This window comes from Pristis pectinata, chromosome 25 (genome assembly GCF_009764475.1).
Source record: "Pristis pectinata isolate sPriPec2 chromosome 25, sPriPec2.1.pri, whole genome shotgun sequence".
Lineage (NCBI taxonomy): Eukaryota > Metazoa > Chordata > Chondrichthyes > Rhinopristiformes > Pristidae > Pristis > Pristis pectinata.
The window spans coordinates 28,720,627-28,741,639 of record NC_067429.1 but is presented as its reverse complement, the minus strand read 5'-3'; the positions used below and the strand labels follow the sequence as shown (position 1 = coordinate 28,741,639).

General features: G+C 39.7%; 1 protein-coding gene across 8 annotated transcripts in view; it reads right to left on the bottom strand.

Moving 5' to 3' along the window:
- The window catches only part of tlk2 (tousled-like kinase 2), a 136,436-nt gene that overhangs the window by 31,302 nt on the left and 84,121 nt on the right, over positions 1 to 21,013 (bottom strand). For all 8 annotated transcript variants that reach the window (XM_052038450.1, XM_052038448.1, XM_052038447.1 and 5 more), the window contains 8 exons: positions 18,032 to 18,168; positions 16,395 to 16,547; positions 12,187 to 12,253; positions 10,909 to 11,006; positions 9,587 to 9,668; positions 8,359 to 8,450; positions 3,164 to 3,253; positions 1,070 to 1,239 (listed from right to left, as the gene is read on the bottom strand). In XM_052038450.1, coding sequence (XP_051894410.1) covers positions 1,070 to 1,239; positions 3,164 to 3,253; positions 8,359 to 8,450; positions 9,587 to 9,668; positions 10,909 to 11,006; positions 12,187 to 12,253; positions 16,395 to 16,547; positions 18,032 to 18,168 — 889 coding nt within the window. The remainder of the gene's footprint in view (positions 1 to 1,069; positions 1,240 to 3,163; positions 3,254 to 8,358; positions 8,451 to 9,586; positions 9,669 to 10,908; positions 11,007 to 12,186; positions 12,254 to 16,394; positions 16,548 to 18,031; positions 18,169 to 21,013) is intronic.

Below are 21,013 nucleotides of genomic sequence, written 5' to 3'. Positions count from 1 at the left end.
GAGAGAGAGAGAGAGAGAGAGAGAGAGAGAGAGAGAGAGAGAGAGAGAGAGAGAGAGAGAGAGACTGACTGACTGACTGACTGACTGCTGGTCTCCGTAACAGTGGATGAAGAACAACAGCTGTGTGTGTCACTACAATCCATGTATGGATTTTTGGAGCAAACAAGTGGAGTCCACTTTGTCGTTAACCTGTATAGGGAAACAGGTAGTTGTGTGGGTGGCCACATCTTGAATGCCTTTTGGGGTGGCAGATACTTCGGAACAAAGCAATGGAGATCATCAGTGATTGAGGTGTCGTTTGAGTTCCATCATGGAACATTTGGATTTTGTAATTTCTCTCTATATTCTCTCTACATTTTGTCTTCAGTCAATGGTGGTTTTGCAAAAGCCTTTGCTCACATTTCACCTTATGACTTGCTGAAGTGAACTATTCCTGGACTTGGAGTTTGGGAATTTGCCACACACACACACTTCAAGTTTAGTTTTGGGGTTAATGTTTAATATCTAACATTTTTACTTTTCTTTCTTATTATCATAAGTAGTTATTAATGAAATAGTTTCTAACACTTATACATGACCCAGTGTGTTTCTATTGTTGCTGGTACATAACACTAGTCTTTCCCTGAGTCTTGGAATGACTACAACACCAGGATGAAACTGTTCCATTTGAAGTCTTCATCTAACTTTTATAGTCATTTGCACTGGAAATCAAGGGGTACAAAATATGGATAAAACAGATTGGAAATGCAGCATCTGGCAAGTACAACTCGGGCTTATTTTTGAAATTGTATCAGCAGGGAATCTAAATAAAGATTAATTATAGAAAACAATCTTTGTAAAAATTATATTAACTTTTTCCAACACTTATTTCCAAAGAGCTCAATAGAAATGATTTTATTCAAACATTAGGAACCTTTTACAATAATTACACAAATTGCTGCAATATTGCCATTTAAATGGAACAAATTAACTTAAAAGTGTTTAGACTAAACAGTTATGAAGCTAATGCCCCAGTCATACACTACTTTGATGCCAATTACCAATATTAACCTTCAGCAGAAATACACACCTGGCTTGAGGTCATAGTGGATGATGGGGGGTTTGATCTCATTCAGATATTTCAGAGCGTTGACTACCTGCATGATGATGGAGCGGCCTTCCTTTTCAGACATTAACTTGTGCTGTTTTAGATAGAAATCTAGGTCGTTGCCTTCACAGTACTCTAACACAGTACAAAACCTGAGGAATAAGATCAGTATATTACTTCAACACAAATCTTTCTTTTTAAACACACTGAAAATAACTGTCTGCTTTTTCCATTTGGAATCAGCTGGATCTCACTATGTATAGAAGACAAAATGCATTACTTGGCATGGGCAGTCACAACAAATTTTCCATCTTTTCCCATACCTGTAAATCTGACCTTATCCACCAGGATAACACATTTATCAAATTGCTCATTGCCCACTGTGATCAGCTAGAGATATTATGACAAGCAATAGATTGTGTCCCACGGTTGGATTCATTAAACATTTGACGGTCTGGATAGTGCGCGACTTAAACATTCAAGCAAACAGTACAGCTATGGAATTACGATATAGTCATCCTCAACCAGTTTTCTCTCTCCTCACACAAGCTTTGCTTCTCAACTGAAATGAGTAATCAATGCCTGGCTTGGTGATCTTTGAAATATCTCTAGGGAGTGAGAAACATTGCAAACCTCAGCAAGATTGGGAAGGCATATCTATCAAGGCTGAAAAGTCATGTTGCTGGAGGAGCTATGGAAATTTTTTCATACAAATTAAACTGCCCCATTGCTATTAAGCAGAAGCTGGTTCAACAAAAATTGCTTTGTACTCACTCTACATCTGGATGGCTTCCTCAGCCCCCTTTTCAGGGAATACTTAATATAATCTGGCACTTCTGAAGTGCAACTAACTCTGCAACTTCTGTCAATTCAACAAGGAACCTTAAAGCAGATTGCTTAAACTTTGACAAATAAGTAAGGCAATTTGTCCTCCTGTATCTGTGAGAGTTACCAAGGCAATGAAGATTTCACAGCTGTTTAAAAAATGGTGTCAGCACAATATTTTTCACATGCTCTTATCAAGGGTCATACATTTTTCTGAATAATGAAGTGTGTTAAACATTATGGAATTCTAAACTAATTTGGAATATTCAATGGAGTCACAAGAGACTGCAGATGCTGGAATCAATCTGCTGTCGGATCTATTCCTTCCAACAGATTCCCCAACAGTAAGCTTTGTTTAAAGATCCATTAAAGGAGCCAGCAAGTTAATCACATCTTAGGTAAGCATTATTTAGGTTAAGGAATGCTTTTAACCCATGTGTATACCTCACTGCACGTAAATAAAATAGTCTGAGCTCAAGGCAGCTGAAACGCCAGTAACTATATCATGAAAATATCTGTTGGATCAGATCGTCTTGGCAAGAGTAATTTGTTCAAAAACTTTCAATAGGGGGAATGATATTTCTATTACAATTCTGCTTGATGCATTTGTACTTGTATCGACACATTTTTAATTTCTTATGCTTACAAATGATGCAGGAAGCCATCAATCAGCCAATTGGGTTCATGCCGACCTCCAAAAGACCAATCCCATTGGTCCCATTCCTTTCTCTCTCTCACATGCCTATCAACCGCCTCCCCCCCCCCGCCCCCCCTTTGATTCTATTGACACACACTGAGGAATAATTTACCGTTGCCATTTACCTACTAGCACATCTTTGGGATGTGGAAGGTAACCAGAGCATCCAGAGGAAACTCTTGTGAGCATGGAGAGAAGGTTCAACACGCGAGGTCAAGATCAAGCCTGGGCTGAAGCTGAGGTAGTAACACTAACCGCTACAGGACGCACATTTCCCTCTCTCATATACTGTAGTGTGCATAGGCCAGAGAACTCATTGCATTCAGAAGTACAAAATGAGACCATTCTTGAACACTGTCAGTAAATCATGCCAACAGGATGACCCAACAGGGGAATTATTCATGTCTTTTTGTTTTAAATAGAAAGCATAACATTGCACAAATTTGACATGGCTATTGCCTCAGTGGAAGGGGTAAAGACAACATTAACCAAAGGCAACACCTTACCAATTTCAGCTCTACAAAGACGCAGTACAAATGAAGACAGAAACTTACGAGTCTGTATCTAATGAGAAATAATCGTAGAGTCGGACTATCCTGGGGTGATCCAACTCCTTGTGAATCCTATACTCTCTGCAGGCATGTCTGCAAACAAAATCAGCAACATTAGACAATGTGCAACCTGCTCAGACTATTGTAGTAAAATCTAACCAATCCAATAATATGGCCATTAACCTTTTCAGAACTGCATTGTTAAGATATTTTATGCATCAAGAAACAGGAAGTAAACTCCATGATTTCATCCTTCCATAAGCTGCACTGACAAACCCAAAATGTAACCAAAAAAAAATGAGAAATCTTAGATGGATGGTAAAATAATGCAAATTGTACAGGTTTAACATTGCTTAGATTTACCAAAATAATTGCAATGGCTGAGTTGCTTAAATTTTAAGTGGTATAAAATTGTTTTCTGGAAAATAAAAGTTAATATAACTGTTAGCACACATGAACCTATTCGACAAAACTTTCCAAACAAATGGAACATGCACATCTATGAGAAACATTCATTGAAGGATGTACTACATGATGAGAGTTGGCTTCCATAGGCTCTCCAGATGTGAACAGCTGTGGTATTTAGACCAATGAATGTGCAGTGTGTCCTTTTGACCTGGCTTGAGAAATCTTGTGCAAGAATCCCTACAATAATTCTAGAATACACAAATGGAGATGGGTTTCTTTTCAAACAGTTTACAGATTATTGTCCAAACAGCTTACAAATGATTGTTCAAAAAAGCTAATTTCAGGGCAGTTCAAAGAGTCAACTTTCTCTGAAAAAAACATTAAGTGTGAGGGGACAAATTACCACCAATATGTGCATAGTGGTGGAATTTATTCTCAGTTTTTTTGCACTATTTTCAGATTGTGTGCTTGAATGTGGTTATGATGATTATATTATCGCATGCAAGATAAAGGAACTCTCCTTAATCATGATCCCTTGTGTAATAGAACAGTTGAGAAGGGGTAGAGGAGCGCAGAAAGAGTGGGGTGGAAATAATTATAAATGACCACAGAAAACATTCCTTAGTAACAAAATCTTCTGTTCCGGGTCTAGATAAAAACCGTGGATGGACCATAATACATATTACAGAACCACTAACTACCACAGGGAGATTGAACAACTTGCAACTAAAGTTCTGAGATCCAAAAATAACAAGGCCATAATTGTAGATGATTTCAGTTACATAAACGTTAATGGTGACTGTGACAGTGTAAAAGGTTTGAAAGGTGTTCTTAAAATATATTCAAGAGAACTCAGTTCATTATTATACAACAAACCCAACAAGAAGCTGACACCAAAAGATTGAAAGAATGAGCATGAGCGAGTCGAAAGCGTGGCTGCCGGACAGCAATTTGAAAGCAGTGACCATAGTTTGGTTAGATTCAGCAAATTTATGCAAAGGACATTGACAGACCAGTACCAAAAGTTCTACATCGTCTACAGCCAATTTTACTAGGTTGCAGTGCAATCGAGCAAAAGTGCATTGTAACCAGTTACATGAAGGTAAATCAGTGTCAGAACCATGAGAAGTGTTGAAGGAAGAGAAGTGGTTGTTTGGTCTAAAGATCTTTCAAAAGGGAGCATTCCCAATCTAGATCATCTTGGTTATTAAGGAACACACAGGGTCGGAAGCTTATGACAGCTTATGTTGAAAGGTGGTTATAAAAGGAACTGAGAAGGCAAAGAAGGTGTATGTAAAATTATTGGTAGGCAAGGAAAACCCATAATTGTTTTATGAATATGTGATAAGAAAAGAGCATAACAAACAGTGGGGTCCATTACAGACCAAAATGGTAACCAGACTTTGGGCTTTTGAAAAAAATGGAGAATACAATAACAGAGGAAAGGGAACCATCAGCGGCACCAACTAAAATGGTGGCTCACGTAGGGAAACAGGCTGGTCAAAACCTTGGTTAAATTAGGAGCAAGAGAACAGGAAGCAGGTCTCATGAACACAGGGCTTTTAAAGAACAAGACATAACATGGGTTAGAACTAGCATTAAGGTTGAACTGGGTAAAGGTTGCTTTCAGAACCAGGGCAGCAGGGAAGATGGGAATATAATCAAGGCATCAAAGGAGAGGGTGTGGTTTAGCAGACTGTTAGCTTGGAAATAATGATGGATATTAGACCAGAGACTGGATAGTTGGAAATGTGAACATGTTGGTAATATTCGTATATATAATCAAGGTTATATTTTCCCAGGGGTGGAGTTTAGAGGGAGAGGGGAATATATGGGTAGCAAAACAAGAAAATAATCAATATGATCCTCTAAGTATTGCTCTAATCACCAGCTGTATGTAATAAGGCTTTAATAAGGCTCTATCTGTCCACACACCAGAATTCACTGCACAGAAAACAATTAAAAATGCAGTTGCTGGAATCTGAAACAAAACAGAAATGCTGGAAGAACTCAGCCAGTCAGGCAGCATCTGTGGAAAGAGAAACCAGTCAACGCTTTGGGTCAGGGACCCTTCCTCAGATTGGCTGAGTTTTTGCAAATTTGTGTGGTGATTTAAATGCACATTTAAATGAAATTTTCCCCAACCCACTACTTGTCAAACAAAGAACTAGACAAGAAAATAGTAGGCCACTCAGTCCTCAAGACTGCCCCATCATTCAACATCTGCCCCAGCCCCTCTTCTGTGCCAGTTCCTCACTGCCCTCAATTCCCTGATCTTTCAAAAATTTATCTACTTCTTCAAATACCCCCAATGATCTAATCTCCACAACCTGTGAGGGCAGAAGATTCATAAAATTCACCACTTTCTGTGAGAAGTTCTTACACACCTCAGTTTTAAATGACTGCTCCTTATTCTTGTACTTATGTCCACCTATTTGAGATTATCCCACTGGTGGAAACATCTCTACATTCACCTTGTCAAGACCCCTCAGGATCTCGTATGTTTCAATAGCCACAGTGTTTTCATAAGGGTTGGGGAGTCCAGAACTAAAGCCCATTGGCTTACAGTGAGAGGGTAAAGATTTAAAGGGGATCCAAGGGGCAACTTTTTGCATATAGAGGGTGGCACCTATATAGAAACAGCTGCCAGAGGAAGCTGTAGAGGCGGGTACAATGACAGTTAAAAAGGCATTTGGACAGGTACATGGATAGGAAGGGTTTAGAAAGATATGGGCCAAATGGCTTGGTTTCCCTGCTGTATAGGTCTACGACTCTAGAAAGATTACCCCTCGTTCTTCGAAACTCCAAAGCACATGGATCTAATTTCTTTAGCTGTTCATGATAGGTTAACCGCTGGTAATTGGTAATAATTCAAGGACTTAATGTGCCTCTTAGCTCTGAACCAAAAAACTTTTTTGTGAGTTGTAAACCAATGCAGAATCGAAGACATTACAAACCTTTGTAAGTAAAAATATAGACATTTTTTGCTCAAGCAACAGCTCAGAAAGTATGCTTGAGCAATTATTCCATCCTTTAGAAGCTGCCAGCTCGTAAAACAAAACAGCTTTGAATTTAATTGTCTGGGCCTGGGGGAATACAGCTATGTTGTAGAAATTAAACTGTAAAGTACATCACAATGCAGCAGACACATGCCAAGATGTTTAAATTTGTTAAGATACACTCATTTTCTAGAAACCACTAGTCGATCACACGTAACCCTCGTGTTATGGGGGAGGGGTTGCGTTCCTAGAAAATGTTCCATATCACAATTTTCCGTAACGCAACGCTGTGTCACCTGCACATGCATCAAGGAACCAGAGTTGGGGAAAAAAAATCACTTTTTAAAATCACAATTTCCGTGAGCACGAATTTTAGTCCATATCTCAAATTTTAGCATAGCGATTTGTGAATTCTGCAGGGGTGAATTCCCGTTACCAAACAACCCTAATGCGGGGGTTGCCTGTACCAAAAATCAGCTCCCACTTTGACTGAGAATAAACCAATGCATTCAGAATGTCAAAAGCCTGAATTTCTTTCCAAGCAGCATAATGTAATCTTGTAATTTATTTTTGAAAAAGGAGCACATTTCCAATAAATATTGAAAGCAAGTACAACAGCGGGTATCCTTAAAAAAAAGTGATTCGTTGACTTTGGAACACCCTGAGATTGTGAAAAGTATTCTACATCTGAAAGTCTAACTCTCACGCTCTCTTTTAATTATGAAAGTGGGAAGAGAGCAAAGAGAGTCTGTCACCAAGCAATTCCATGGAATCAACACAAATTACTTAAAATTGTAACTGGTTATAATACAATTCGGGCACCCTGAGGTAGCAACAAGGAATCAACTAAACTTTTTTATTGAAGGGTTTTTGTATAATGAACCATAATGTTTTTCAAAGGTCTCTTATTGGATTTAGAGCCAAAAAGTTACCCTTTCAAGCATCTTTGGCTGTAAATACACAGCAAGTGAAAGGACTACAATCAAAACCATACAATCTATAACTTTTAGTGGGGCGTGCCTTGTCATTTTTATTCCCTTCTTCAGTTGCTCAATAGCAACATTCATGCCAGAGTGAAAAGATTGTGGGTTTCAGGTCCCACTCCAGAAACTTATGCACATAATCAGAGATAATCCAGTGCAGTACTGGAATACCGACACTGCTGTACAATCAGAAATGGCTTTCAGATGAGAGATGAAACCAACAGCCCATCTGCCTGCTCATGGATGTGAATGATTTATTGTAGTGATGGCTCTCCTCAACGTACTCAGAATCACTCAGCCAATATTCTAAAACAGATGACCTGTTTGCGTCGCATTGCTGCTTGTGGAAGCTTTCTGGAGCTATGTTGGAAAAGGGTCTTATTTTTGTGAACAACTTCCAGCACAACAGATTTCCAGTACAACAAGCTCGCCACACAAGGGGAACTGGGGAGATCCCATTACTCCATTTTAGAAATATCAGAGAGACAGAACACAGAAACAGGCCCTTCAGCCGACCAAGTCCACATGCCCATCAAGCACCCATTTACACTAATCCCATTTTATTCTTCCCACACTCCCATTAACTCCCCTTAGATTCGACTACTCAATTATACTCTAGGTGGAATCTACAGTGGGCAGTTAAACTACCAACCACATCTCTGGGATCAGCAAACACGCCATCAAATAAGCTCATACACTACAGCCCTTGGCAAAGTATTATTAGAAATACCAATGCTGTTTTACATTTGATGAAGTTTGGATACCATCAGAATTCTGACGTATACTCAGGCAGAAACCTTGTACTTACTTGTGGTAATTCTCTTTCTTTTCCTCCCTCCAGGTTTTATTTAACTGATGTATTTTCACTGCTACGTATCTCTGTTCTTGCAAATCGAATGCCTATTGAAAAAGGTTTAAAGCAGAGGTTTTTTTCCCATTTTTAAACTGGAAAAACTTGAATAAATGACATCAACAACTAATAGCAAGCATCTTCATGCAGTGCATAAGGCACTTTAAAATTCTCACTACATAGTCAATACACGTACCTATGCAAGAACTTATTAGGGCTTGGCTCTTGGTTCTTAGACTGATCATCTTGTACTCAGTCTTAAATGTGTTTGTAAGCAACCTGGATCAAGTGCCCTCTTCCTATATCTCTGGTGCATCTAGCAGTACCTTAAACCCATCTAGTGTACAGACACTACAGGTCAGGCCATGAGAGCTTTGAGTGGAGGCATCTGTTCTAAGTGTAGTTTAAAAGGATCAGAAAACTGATTTCTATCCCCAATTACTTGCTTCTACTTTTTCTTTAAAATAGATTTAAATGACTGAAAATTAACCCCTCTTAACATCCCAAAAACTAAAAAATTCCACCAACTTAGCTCTTGCTTGACCACCAGTGATGCAGAATAAAATTCATTCAATACTCCTCTATCTAATAGAGAGATGTTAATGTAAAGCTACACATTTTATATTTCTTGTTATGGAGCATGGCTATTATGACTAGGATAGCTTGCTAGATTGCAAGCTTAATTTAAAAAAAAACAAATTCCATCGATATCAAGAGTCTCATCTCACTACTTAAAGCAAAATCAGTGGTACTGGGGCAGTGATAACAGGTTTTGCACTCCAACGCGCTACAAACCTGTTTTCAAAATGAAACCAACACTCAGCTATTTATGAAAAGAGGAAACTGGTTGTAAAAGTTAAAATTGTGGCAAAACAGATAAAATAAAAATGATAAATATACAAAAATTCCAGCCCAGAATGAAAGGATGCAAGTTTCCTCTCTGCTGGCTAAAAGGACTTGTGAAATGTGTTTGAGTCAAGTCTATAGTTGAGTAAGTCTACAGCAGAAGTCTGCCTCCAATCTGACATGCCCATTTAAAGAATTCAACACGTGTTGTGCAGTTGTTTGAAATTGAAAGCATTTCTTCCCTCCTCCCTCCCAAACAATATTCCACATTTTGTGCATTTTTTTTAGTGAAATCTTGCTGTACCAATTTTCTCATACTTTATTTACTGGAAGCACATACCTTATACACTTCACTAAAACCTCCTCTTCCCAAAAGATGTAGCAGCAAATATCTGTCATTTAACGTGGGGTGGTCTTTAAATCTGCAAGAGAACATTTTCAGACATTTATCTTAAAGATATTTGAAGGTGAAGTCATATGAACAAATATTTTCTTGTGACATGCTAAATAAATATGCATTCAGCAAGGTTCAAATGGCCGCTGGCTTGGTAATCTGGAGTTAACATGAACTTTGATCTTTGGTTAACCAATAGGATATCATGGTTATACCCAAATTACACTGGCATCAAGCATCAAATTCTCAGAAGATATTAAGATATTTATTCGTCACATGTACATCGAAACACACAGTGAAATGCGTCTTTTTGCATTATGGAGAATGTGCTGCGGGCAGCCCGCAAGTGTCGCCACTCATCCGGCGCCAACATAGCACGCCCACAGCTCCTAACCCGTACGTCTTTGGAATGTGGGAGGAAACCGGAGCACCCGGAGGAAATCCACGCAGACACGGGGAGAACATACAAACTCCTTACAGACAGCGGCGGGAATTGAACCGGGTCATTGGTGCTGTAATAGCGTTACACTAACAGCTACTGTGCCGAGCTTCCTGGGTTTAAGGTCATTTAGACAGAACTCCTAACAAAAGCAAATATGCTGGCCATGATCACCTGCCAGCTCTTGCACTACCCCTTCCCCCCACCCCACCCCTGACTATCTCCCCTCTTTCCAGTCCTACTTAAGGGTCTCAATCCAAAATGTTGACTGTCCATTTCCCTCCACAGATGCTGCATGACCCAATTGAGTTCCTCTAGCTTTGTGTGTTGCTCCATGATCCACCACCAATTAGCTATGATCTCTTCACATTCACACGGCTAGCATGGGATTTGACTGTGCAGTAAATGTTTCTATGAATCTCTAATTACACACTTCATTCATGGAGAGGACACATTATTATCTGTTGAGATTATGCACTGATTTCTCAGCAGCCAACTGTAACCCTTAAAATCTTCACACCGCATTAGGGTGGATGTTCCCACATGGCCAATTCCTCACAACTGACAAGTTTTGAGGGGCATGGATGGCATTTTGATGCTTTACACTTAAAGAGAAGGAACTTAAGGTGGGAGGTATTTTTGTATGTTTGGAGTAAAAAAAAACACGATATAGTTTAAACAGAAATTTCACTCAAATTTTAAAAACTTCAATACGGAGATACAAAACTCTTGTCAACCTAATCAGTTCATTTCTCACAACTTGTATCAAGTAAAGTTGTACTTTACAGAAAGACATACATATAAAGCCAGGGAAATACTGGTAACTTACTGTGAATTATCTTCATTATGTATCCTCTTAAGTTCCCTAATGTGTAAATTGCGTACTCTTTCTAATCGCTCTAGCTCTGCCTGTATCTCGGCCTCTTCCTGCAGAAAGGAAAAATTCAATAAACGGCAAATGCAGTTTAAGCAAACAACTCATTGCCTTTTGAACAATGAAAACTGAACTTAAGGCAAAGGAGCCAGTATTTAAGGCAACTGTAGTCCCCAACAAGAGTAAGATAGTATTGAAATCATTGCAGTTTAAAATTTACTAATAATTTGAACGAGATTGTAGATTCTTTTCTTTAAATGCAAGATACAGCCAGATACATTTTACAAATCAATGACTGCTAATCACTCAAAGACAACTGAATCAGACATAATTGAAGATTTTAATGGGTGACTATTAGGTATCCTTCAGAATAACAGTTGCAAAGAATTTTTTTTAATGTTCTATTAATGTGTATATTCAAGACAGATGAATAAACTTTAGGGCAGCAAGAGAATCAAGGACCTTGGGGATAGAACGGAAAAATGATTCAGAGGCTTAGTTGATATTACTGAATAGGGGAGCCGACTGAAGGGTAACATAGCCTATTCCTTCTAATTAATGTGTCGTTAAAAATACTCTGCCTGCAGTAACATAGTAAATGGCTTGTTTATACACAAACATTAAACTGTCGGGCAGGGAAGATCAACCTGCCCAACAAGCCTGTCTCAGACCACAAAGGCTGGCTGTCACCCATTTTAAGCTTAAGATGAAACACAGCACTGAGCCAAACAGATCTGTGTAGTCCCCTATCGCCCCTCCCCTCCAACGTCAACATTAGCTCTCAAGCTCTATTAGCAGTGCTGCAGTTCTCAGGTGCTTTGGAAAATGTGCATAGTGGACAGGACTTATGCCTATTACAATCATCATTGAGGCTCAGGTGCCGGAGGTACTGTCAGTGGGAATAAATCTATGCTCTGGTAAGGGTTTGCATCTTTAGTATAGAAAGAGAGTGAAGGATTATAATTCTCTATAAGAACACAAACTGGTTGAAAAGCAAAATACTGCAGTTGCTGGAAATCCAAAATAAAACAGAAAATGCTGGAAATACTCAGTCAGGCAGCATCTGTGGAGACTGAAACAGTGTTAACGACGAAAGGTCATTGACCCGAGACATTAACCTTGTTTGTCTCTCCACAAATAACTGTCTGAATCCAACTTGCAAGCAGAAATTCCCTTATGTATCCTGGTTTGAGACATCATGAACCTCCGGCACAGGACGATGACTAAACAAACCTTTTTTAAATGTCCTAATCTTAGTTTGAAGATTTCTTCTTGTTCATGATATTCTGCTAAAGTTAACCTGCAGAAAAAAAGCAAACAGATGATCACATTTGTGCTAAGATTAACTATGCATCAGTGATTAGGGCACAACCTTGAGTGTCTTGAATTGAATGCTTAATTCGCCTTCTAGCTTAAGGTTTAAAAACATTCAGAGGAATCCATTTCACGACCTTCACAGGTTCAGTGATGCGCATTGCAACTTGCTCAAAGATCCATTAAAAATAAACTAGCAGATGGAAGAGCTCAAGTAAAGCATGCAGGAGTTGCTCAGACAGCAGTTATTGCAAACAGAAAAAGACAGCTTAATCCCAATAATAAAATTACATAGGAACACATTTATCATTTTAAAAATGAATCAAACTAATTCCACACACGTCTATTTTCCCAAATGAATACAGTTTTATTTAAATCTACGATTTCTGTACTTCTTTGACATAGATAATAACCACAAGTGCAAGCAAAGTCCAAGTTAGAAAATGTGGTTATTTTTGATGAGGCAAATACCCTTTCTTAGGCATTACTAGAAAAAAAACAAAAGGTGTATAATTTTTCTAAATTAATTGCACGGGTACATTTAGAAAGAACAAAGTTTTCAATTGAAGTCAACTGAGAATAGGTAGAAGCATCAAAACTAACAATTCAAACTTTGAAATAATTATTGTAGCTTTTGAATTCTATTACCAATTTTGGGGAAATCTATGCTAGGAGCCATGAGTCCATTGTGAAGAGCAGGAGCAGGCGGGGGGGGGGGGGGGGGGTTGTGGGGGTGTGGTTGTGGGGAGGGGGCGATTAGAAGCTCAAGGAGCAGAGGTAGGGCAAATAGTGTTGGCAATATGTAGGCAGTTAACCACTAACAAGACATACAGAGTAAATGGCAGGGAGCTCAGAAGCATTGATATACAGAGGGACCTTGGGGCGCAAGTTTATAGCTCCCTGAAAATGGTGATACAGGTGGATAAGGTATTGAAGGCAGCATCTGGTATCCTTGGCTTCATAATCCGAGGCACTGAGTACATGAGTTGGAAGGTCATGTTGTAGCTGTACAAAACACTGGTCAGGTTGTACTTGGAGTATCAGGTACAATTCTGGTCGCCACACTACAGGAAGGATGTGGTAGCAATAGAGAGAGTGCAGAAGAGATTCACCAGGATGTGGCCTAGAATGGAGTGCTTTACTTATAAGGAGAAATTGGATTAGCTGTACAAAACACTGGTCAGGTTGTACTTGGAGTATCAGGTACAATTCTGGTCGCCACACTACAGGAAGGATGTGGTAACAATAGAGAGAGTGCAGAAGAGATTCACCAGGATGTGGCCTAGAATGGAGTGCTTTACTTATAAGGAGAAATTGGATAGGCTGAGTTTTTTCACTGGAACGTAGGAGGCTGAGGGGTGATCTCATAGAGAGGCATAGATAGGGTACATAGATTCTTTGTCCTAGGTTGGGGGAGTCTAGAAGTAGATGGCACAGGTTTAAAGTGAGAAATTTAAATGGGAGCTGAGGGGCAGGTTTTTCACACTGAGGGTGGAGAGTACATGGAATGAGCTGGAGGAGGAAGCGGTGGAGGCAAATACAGTTACAACATTTAAGAGGCATTTGAACAGGTACTTGGATAGAAAAGGAGTAAAGGGATATGGGCCTAATGCAGGCAAATGGGATTAAGTATCACAGTTGACATGGATGAGCTGCACCGAAAGGCCCATTTCTGTGCTATACAACATTAAAAGAGGGATAGGGCTCTATCATAATGCACCATCATTTCTTTCCATCTAAGCTGTAGGAATTTCAGGGCAAAATCATTTTATTTCACAAATACTTAAATATGTTGTTACTTTTGTTCCTCTTCCTCAAGGAAAGAAAGCCCAATTGTTTCAGTGAGGAAAATACCTCAGAGATGCTATGAATTAATGCTCCAATGTAAGTTACTGCTCTTAAGATTTATTTCTGCATGTTACAGGTTCAGACAACAAGATACGAGCATACTGTGTCTCCAGACATAGAAACACGAGAGTGCCAAATTAGTAAAACCAGAATCCTCTTTGCTATCTAATTATTTTTTTAATCCAACTTAGTACATGCCCCTCTCTACCATCAATACCCCCAGGGGTGGAGGGTCTAACCAAGGCAAATATTGAATGCATTTGTTCACAGGATGGGTAATGCCAGCATTTAATATAAATCCCTGACTGCCCCTGAACAGAGGCTGCACATAGGAGACAGACACATTGGTAGGTCTGGAGACACCTCAGTGACGGTGGAGGATTTCCTCTCTGAAGGACATTGGTGAGCCAGGTGGATCTTCAATAACAATCCTGTTGTCACACCAGCCACAAAATATGCAACTGCGAGAGTAGGCCCAGCCTCTGGGTCTCCTGCAGCCGGAGACCCAGAGGCCGACTCCTCAAAGCCTTTTCATCAGTCAGGTAATGGAATACCCTGCAATTGCCTGGATGCAGTTTCAACAACACTCAAGTTTGACACCATTCACGATAAGGCAGTCTGCTTAACTAGAATCCAAACAAAACCCACAAAAATCCCCCTGCTATCATTGGCACAACGTGGCTGTGATGCTAATCATCAAAAATACACTGCAGTTATTTGACAGAGGTAGTTCCACAGAACCTCCCAACTCACAACCCCAACCATTTAGAAGGAGGGCAGCAGGTACAAAGCCAGATCACCACCAGCAAGTTCCCCGACAAGTCACATAGCAACCAGACTTGGAAATATATTGCTACTCATTCATTATCATTGGGACTAAACCTGGGAATTCCTTATCCTATACAACTAAGGGAATATCTTCACTAGAAGGATTGCAGTGGCCCAAAAGCACAGCTCACTATTGCCCATCAAGAGCTATTTGAGATGGGCGATAAATGCTGCCATTGGCAACAATGCCTTTATCTTCCAAATGCATAAAAACCCTCCCCAAAAATCAAAACAGTAAATTTAAACCTGCACGTGTACTGTCAACACAATACCAACAACAAAGCACCAGAGATGTTTGGTACATCAATGCAGTCGGCATCGATTTGATAAGTGCGAGGGAGGAGGGAGGAAAAGGAGGAAGATTTCCTGAGCCATCAACTAAATTGAAAACCATTTGATTTAAGTAAATATATTAACAGAAAACCTTGCTCACTGTCTAAATCTTGATCAGGTAACACGACAGCAAGTGGGACCAAACGTCAGTTTTAAAGTAGCACATTCCCTGAAGGAAGACAGCTTAACTTTATGACATGTCAAATGCAAGACCTAGAATACAATGGCACTGACAAAAGTTGGTGTCTATCTGCACTGCACCAGCTTTTATCAGTGGTATTGTACTCTAGATCTTGCATTTGACATGTCATAAAGTTAAGCTGTCCTCCTTTAGGGAATGTGCTACTTTCAATTATTCTTTCATGCCATAAAATTTTGGGTGCAATGCCATGCATCAATAAAATTTATAAAACAAAACTTCTAAACCAACAATGTCCCAAGGCATCAACAGTGGATGGAATATATAGTTAATATTCTCTAGAGGCTGCTGCCTGCTTACTAGAACTTACTGCATTCAACACGGATCCTCATAGTCTGGCTTATTCACGGAAGTGTCAGGATAGAGTTCAGACTCTGAATGTAGCTAGAGCACTGTATGTTGTGGGTGGAGTAACCATGACAGCAGACTGTAGTAGTAATCAAAGCACTGGTCTACTAATTCTGACACAAGTTTGAATCGCATTATAACAGCAGGGGAATTTGAATTCAAGTAATTAAACAAATCTGGAATCAAAAGACTGTATCAATAACAGTGAACATGGAATTATTAGGCTATTGTAAAAGAAATCCAACTGCTTCACAAATATCCTTTTTTATATATTGCATCCTTACCTGTTCCAACATAAATGCCACTCCGGATTCATCGACATGGTCAACTACTGCCCTCTGAAATGGCTTACTGGGCTACTCAGTTCGGGGGGGGGGGGGGGGGCAAATTCGGGATGGGCAACAAATGCTGGCCATGCCAATGATGGTCACATCCAATGAATGAATATAAAAAGGCAAATGGAGCGATGCTAATATTAATAGAAGTCAATAAAAATACAGAAGCCTGGGATCGACTGACTGCACAGCTGAAAAGTCATTTTAAAAATCAGTTTGCTTGCAACCTGACTCACGTTTCATTTTCTGCTCCATTTGCTTTGTTTTTCCTCTGTTTCTGTTCATTATTTGTAGGTGGCATTTGACACATGGCTGCTGGCTTTCGTTTTGCTAGTAGCTTCCTCTGTCGCTCAATTTCCTCACGCTGGGTATTTATCCTCTCTTGCTGTCTGTTCAAAAATTACAAAGCTTTGAAAAGGGGTGTACTTGATACTGTGAGAGTACTCCATGGGAGAGGAAGAACGTGTGGGTGAGGGTTACTGTACAAATCCAACCGTGTTAATAGGTTAGAATGAAACAGGTACACAAAAGAGCATGTATGTTTTAAGATTAGATGCATGAAATGCAACAACTTTAAAAATGCAATAACATGCCATATACACGTGACTACAAGCAACTCCCGCACATACATGGCATTCATACAATGACCCTGCACACTCTCAACACTACTGAACACCAATACACAATACCACACCATGCCTCCTCCTCCTTCTCTCAACCCCATCCCCTGCACACATCACTATCCATTAGACAGGTCTGAGCTTCCATCAAATACTTGAAAATCCACATAATATAAAATCAGCAGAGGATGCTTGCCTTAACTCTATTTCAGTTAACGTAACTGAAGGTTGTAAAGTGGGGCAGGAGCATGGTTTCTACCTACAATTGCTCTTTTTGGTTTTCATCCCCTAAAAGGTTTGCCATCATCTCCTCATCCTTGCAGTTACTTTTCACTAGTTGCTTTATTCTTCTTCCATTAACTAAATGCTCTTTTACTGAATGATAATTTTCAAGATTTACTATTTTCCCATCTTCCTCCTTAAATCGGCATTTCTATAACTTGCCTTCTATAGTTTGGTGTTTTCCCCATTGGATTATTATTAGGGATTGATTTTATTTTGGTGATAAACAGATAAAAAGCAAAAAAAACTATGTGGAAAAAGTTTTAAAATCAATAAAACTGCGACAATCAACCATACAGAGTTTACAGTTTGATTTCAGAAGGCTGAATGCAGTCATGAGACTAATGAAGACCAATCCCATTTGTCTGCTGATTGCACAGGTCATTGGCCTGATAGTGGTGAAAAAAAACCCAGAACAACAAAAGCACTGGGTTAAATGTGGCATGAAACAAAATAACATGAAAGAAAATGAACATTTTGCCAAAGAAATAATTAAGGGAAGACCTTAACTAGTCTATAACTGCTGCTTGCTTGCTTATCATGATAGGTGGTGGTCATGTGGTCCATCAGGTCCATGCCAGCTTACAGCAGAGCAACCCCTTTCCCGCTCTCCTCATCCCTTGCATCCCTTCAACTTGTTCTCTCTCACATCGCCATTAACTTCACTTTGACTCTTTTGTCACTTACATACACCAAGGGAAAATTTACAGTAGCCAATTAACCTACCGGCATGTCTTTGGGATGGGGGAGAATGTGCCAACTGTACACAGACAGTACCCAAGGTCAAGATCAAACCCGGGTACCTAGAAATGAGAGGCAGCAGTACCACCTGCTACGCCAATATGATTAAAATTAGGGGAGCCATCCACTCCACCAAGTTGGTAAAATGAAACTGCGATTGTGCTACAAGTGAAGAGCATGATTTAATTCACACTATCCATTGGTCACAACTCCCAACAGCTAACACTTACTTAATAAGGTTCTGAAATGCGTAACCATCTGTCCATTGCTCAGTGAAGGAGGCTCCGTGCCGGACCGTAGTGAAGTGACCTAGTCGCAGTCGATCCTGCATACTTTTGTCTCGACAGGCAAGCTTCTCTTGTTTAGACTGAGTGGGAATAAACACGAATTAACAAAAATACTAACCATTTAAATTCCCATTCCTTGTACTTTACTGTTCAGAATGAATGACGTCCCTGGGCTACAGAGAAGGAAAGACTGATGAACTCAAATTCTGAACACCTGCCAATTATTTACATTTGATCTCTTCCCTCTCCTTTTGTCTCCAAACCGACCCCAAGATTTGGTGACTCATTGTGACGGACAAGAATTGCTGCTGCTTCTGCCACTGTCCACCAGGAGGTGCAGGAAGCGTCTTTCCAGGAGCACATTTTCCAGATTTCCTCCATGCCAGAGGCACAAGGTAGAGGAAGTGACAGGAGGCATGTTCTCTTATTTGAGAAGACTACATGCAAAAAAAGAACTCAATGACGTCATTTAACTAATTTGTGAATCAGTATGATGGACCCCACTCTGTCAAAGATCACTCATCTACAACGTTCTTTCCTCCAGGACAGATTGGGAGTACCCTCTGGGTCTTGTGTAACTCCTTGGAGAATGACTTCAAAACATACGGACATAAAAGTGTACAAACTTGGAGCGGTAGGTGGCCACATGGCCTCTCAAAACTGCTCTGCCATTGAATAAGATCTTGGATGATCTGATTGCAACTTTGACTCCACATTTTAATCTACGATAACCTTCCGACCCCTTTGCTTATAAATAATTTACCTGTCTGCCTTAAAAATACACAAAGACTTTGCTTCTACTGATATTTGAGGAAGAGAGTTCCGAAGACATACAACTCCCAGAGAGAAACTTTGACCTCATCTCTACTTTTAATGGGTGACTATCTTTAAGTAGCAATTCCTAGTTCTAGATTCTTCCACAAGAGGAAATATTGTCTCTACATCCTTCTTTTCAAGACCCCTTAGGAAGCAATGTCTCACTCTAAACTCCAGCGAATACAAGCCAGCCTATCCAACCAGTCTTCATAAAACAACCCTCCCAATCCAGGTAATAATCCATAGACCTTCTTCGAATTGCTTTCTGCACACCAACATCCTTCCTTAAATGAGGCCAATACCGTACACAGTACTCCAGAGGTGGTCCTGCCAATGCCCTATGTAACTGAAGCACAACCTCCCTAATTTTAGATTCAATTCCTCTATCAATAAACAATAAGATTGCTAGTTTTCCTAATTACTTGATGTACCTGCATTCTGGCCTTTTGCCAAATCATGCACTCGGACACTCAGTGCCTCCGTTTCTCAAAGATTTGCAATTTCTCACCATTTAGATTACATGCTGCTTTACTGCTCCTGCCAAAATGATTTGATTCACATTTTCCCACATTATTCAGACCTTTGCCCATTCACTTCACCTATCTCTATCCATGTGTAGGCTCCATATACCCTCTTCACAACTAACTTTCCTACGCATCTTTGTCTTCAGAAAATGTAGCAACTATACTTTCTGTTCCTTCATTCAAGTCATTTATATAAACTGTAACAGGTTAAAGTCCTAGCACATGGGTTACATTTGGCACACCACTCTTGCTGACTATTTATACCTACTGTGTCCTGTTAACCGGCCAATGTACATCATGAGCTTCTATTTTCTTCAGTAACCTTTAATATGGCACCTTATCAAATACTTTCTAGAAATCTTAGTACATCCTCTAGCCACAGACAGGTTACTTTTTCAAAGAACTCCAATAAATTGATCAAACATAAGCCCCCTTTCACAAAAGCGCACTGGCATTATCCAATTACTTAGAATTTTTTTTTAATGTCCTGCCATCCTTAAAAATAGCTTCTAACATTTTACTAATGACAAACGTTAACCTATCCTGTAGATTGCTGCTCTCCAGCTCTCTATCTTTTTAAATTAAGAAATTATATTTGCTGTTTTCCAGTCTAATGAAACCTTCCCTGAATAGAGGGAATTTTGAATTTAAAACCAATGCATCAATTCACACTAGCTACTTATTTTGGGCCCAAGGATGAAGTCCATCAGGATCTCTGGACTTGTGATCCCACATTTGCTCTGTACTATTTCTCTCATGATTTCAGTTTTCCCCAGTTCCTTCCTTCCAATTCTCTATCTGCAGCTATTGATGGGATGTTACTTATAAGAATTCAAGAAAATAGGAGCAATAGGAGGCCCCCAGGCCCCTCATGCTTGCCCTCCCATTCAGTGTGATCATGGTTGATATATGCTGGCCTCTTCTGTGCCAGTTCCCCATAACCCTCAATTCCTCGATTTTTCAAATATCTATCTATCTTCACCTAAGATTATATATAATGATCTGGCCTCCATCACCCTCAGGGTGAGAGAACTCCAGAGATTCACTGCCTCTGAGAGAATAATTTTTTAATTTGTAGCTATTCCCCCTTGTTCATAATTCTCCAACTAGAGGAAACATCTGAATATTTACCCTGTTGAGCTCCCTTAGGATCTTGTGTGTTTGAATAAGGTCACCCTTCATTCTCCTAAAATCCAAGGAATACAGACCCAAATTGTCTAACCTGCTCAGTCTATATGAGAAACACCACTCAGGGCCCTTCCTGATTGCGAGTGCCTCTGTGCGAGGTCACAGGACAGAAAGTAGGTGATTAGTATTTTTTTTCTCTCCTCCTATTCTGATTGGTCAAGTGTTTCAAATCAGGGCACATCAGTGCAACAAGAAAGTTCTGCATGTTTAAAGTAGTGAAATATTAATACAAACTAATTAAACTAATAAATACAATTAATTCATAAGAAGGCTGGGAAGGTGTTGCAACATGTGGGAACTGGTGGACCCCACTGTGGTAAATAGTGACCTTATCTGCAAAGACCGTTGGCTGCTCAAGAAATGTCGGCTCAGGATCGATGAGCTGGAATCTGAGGTC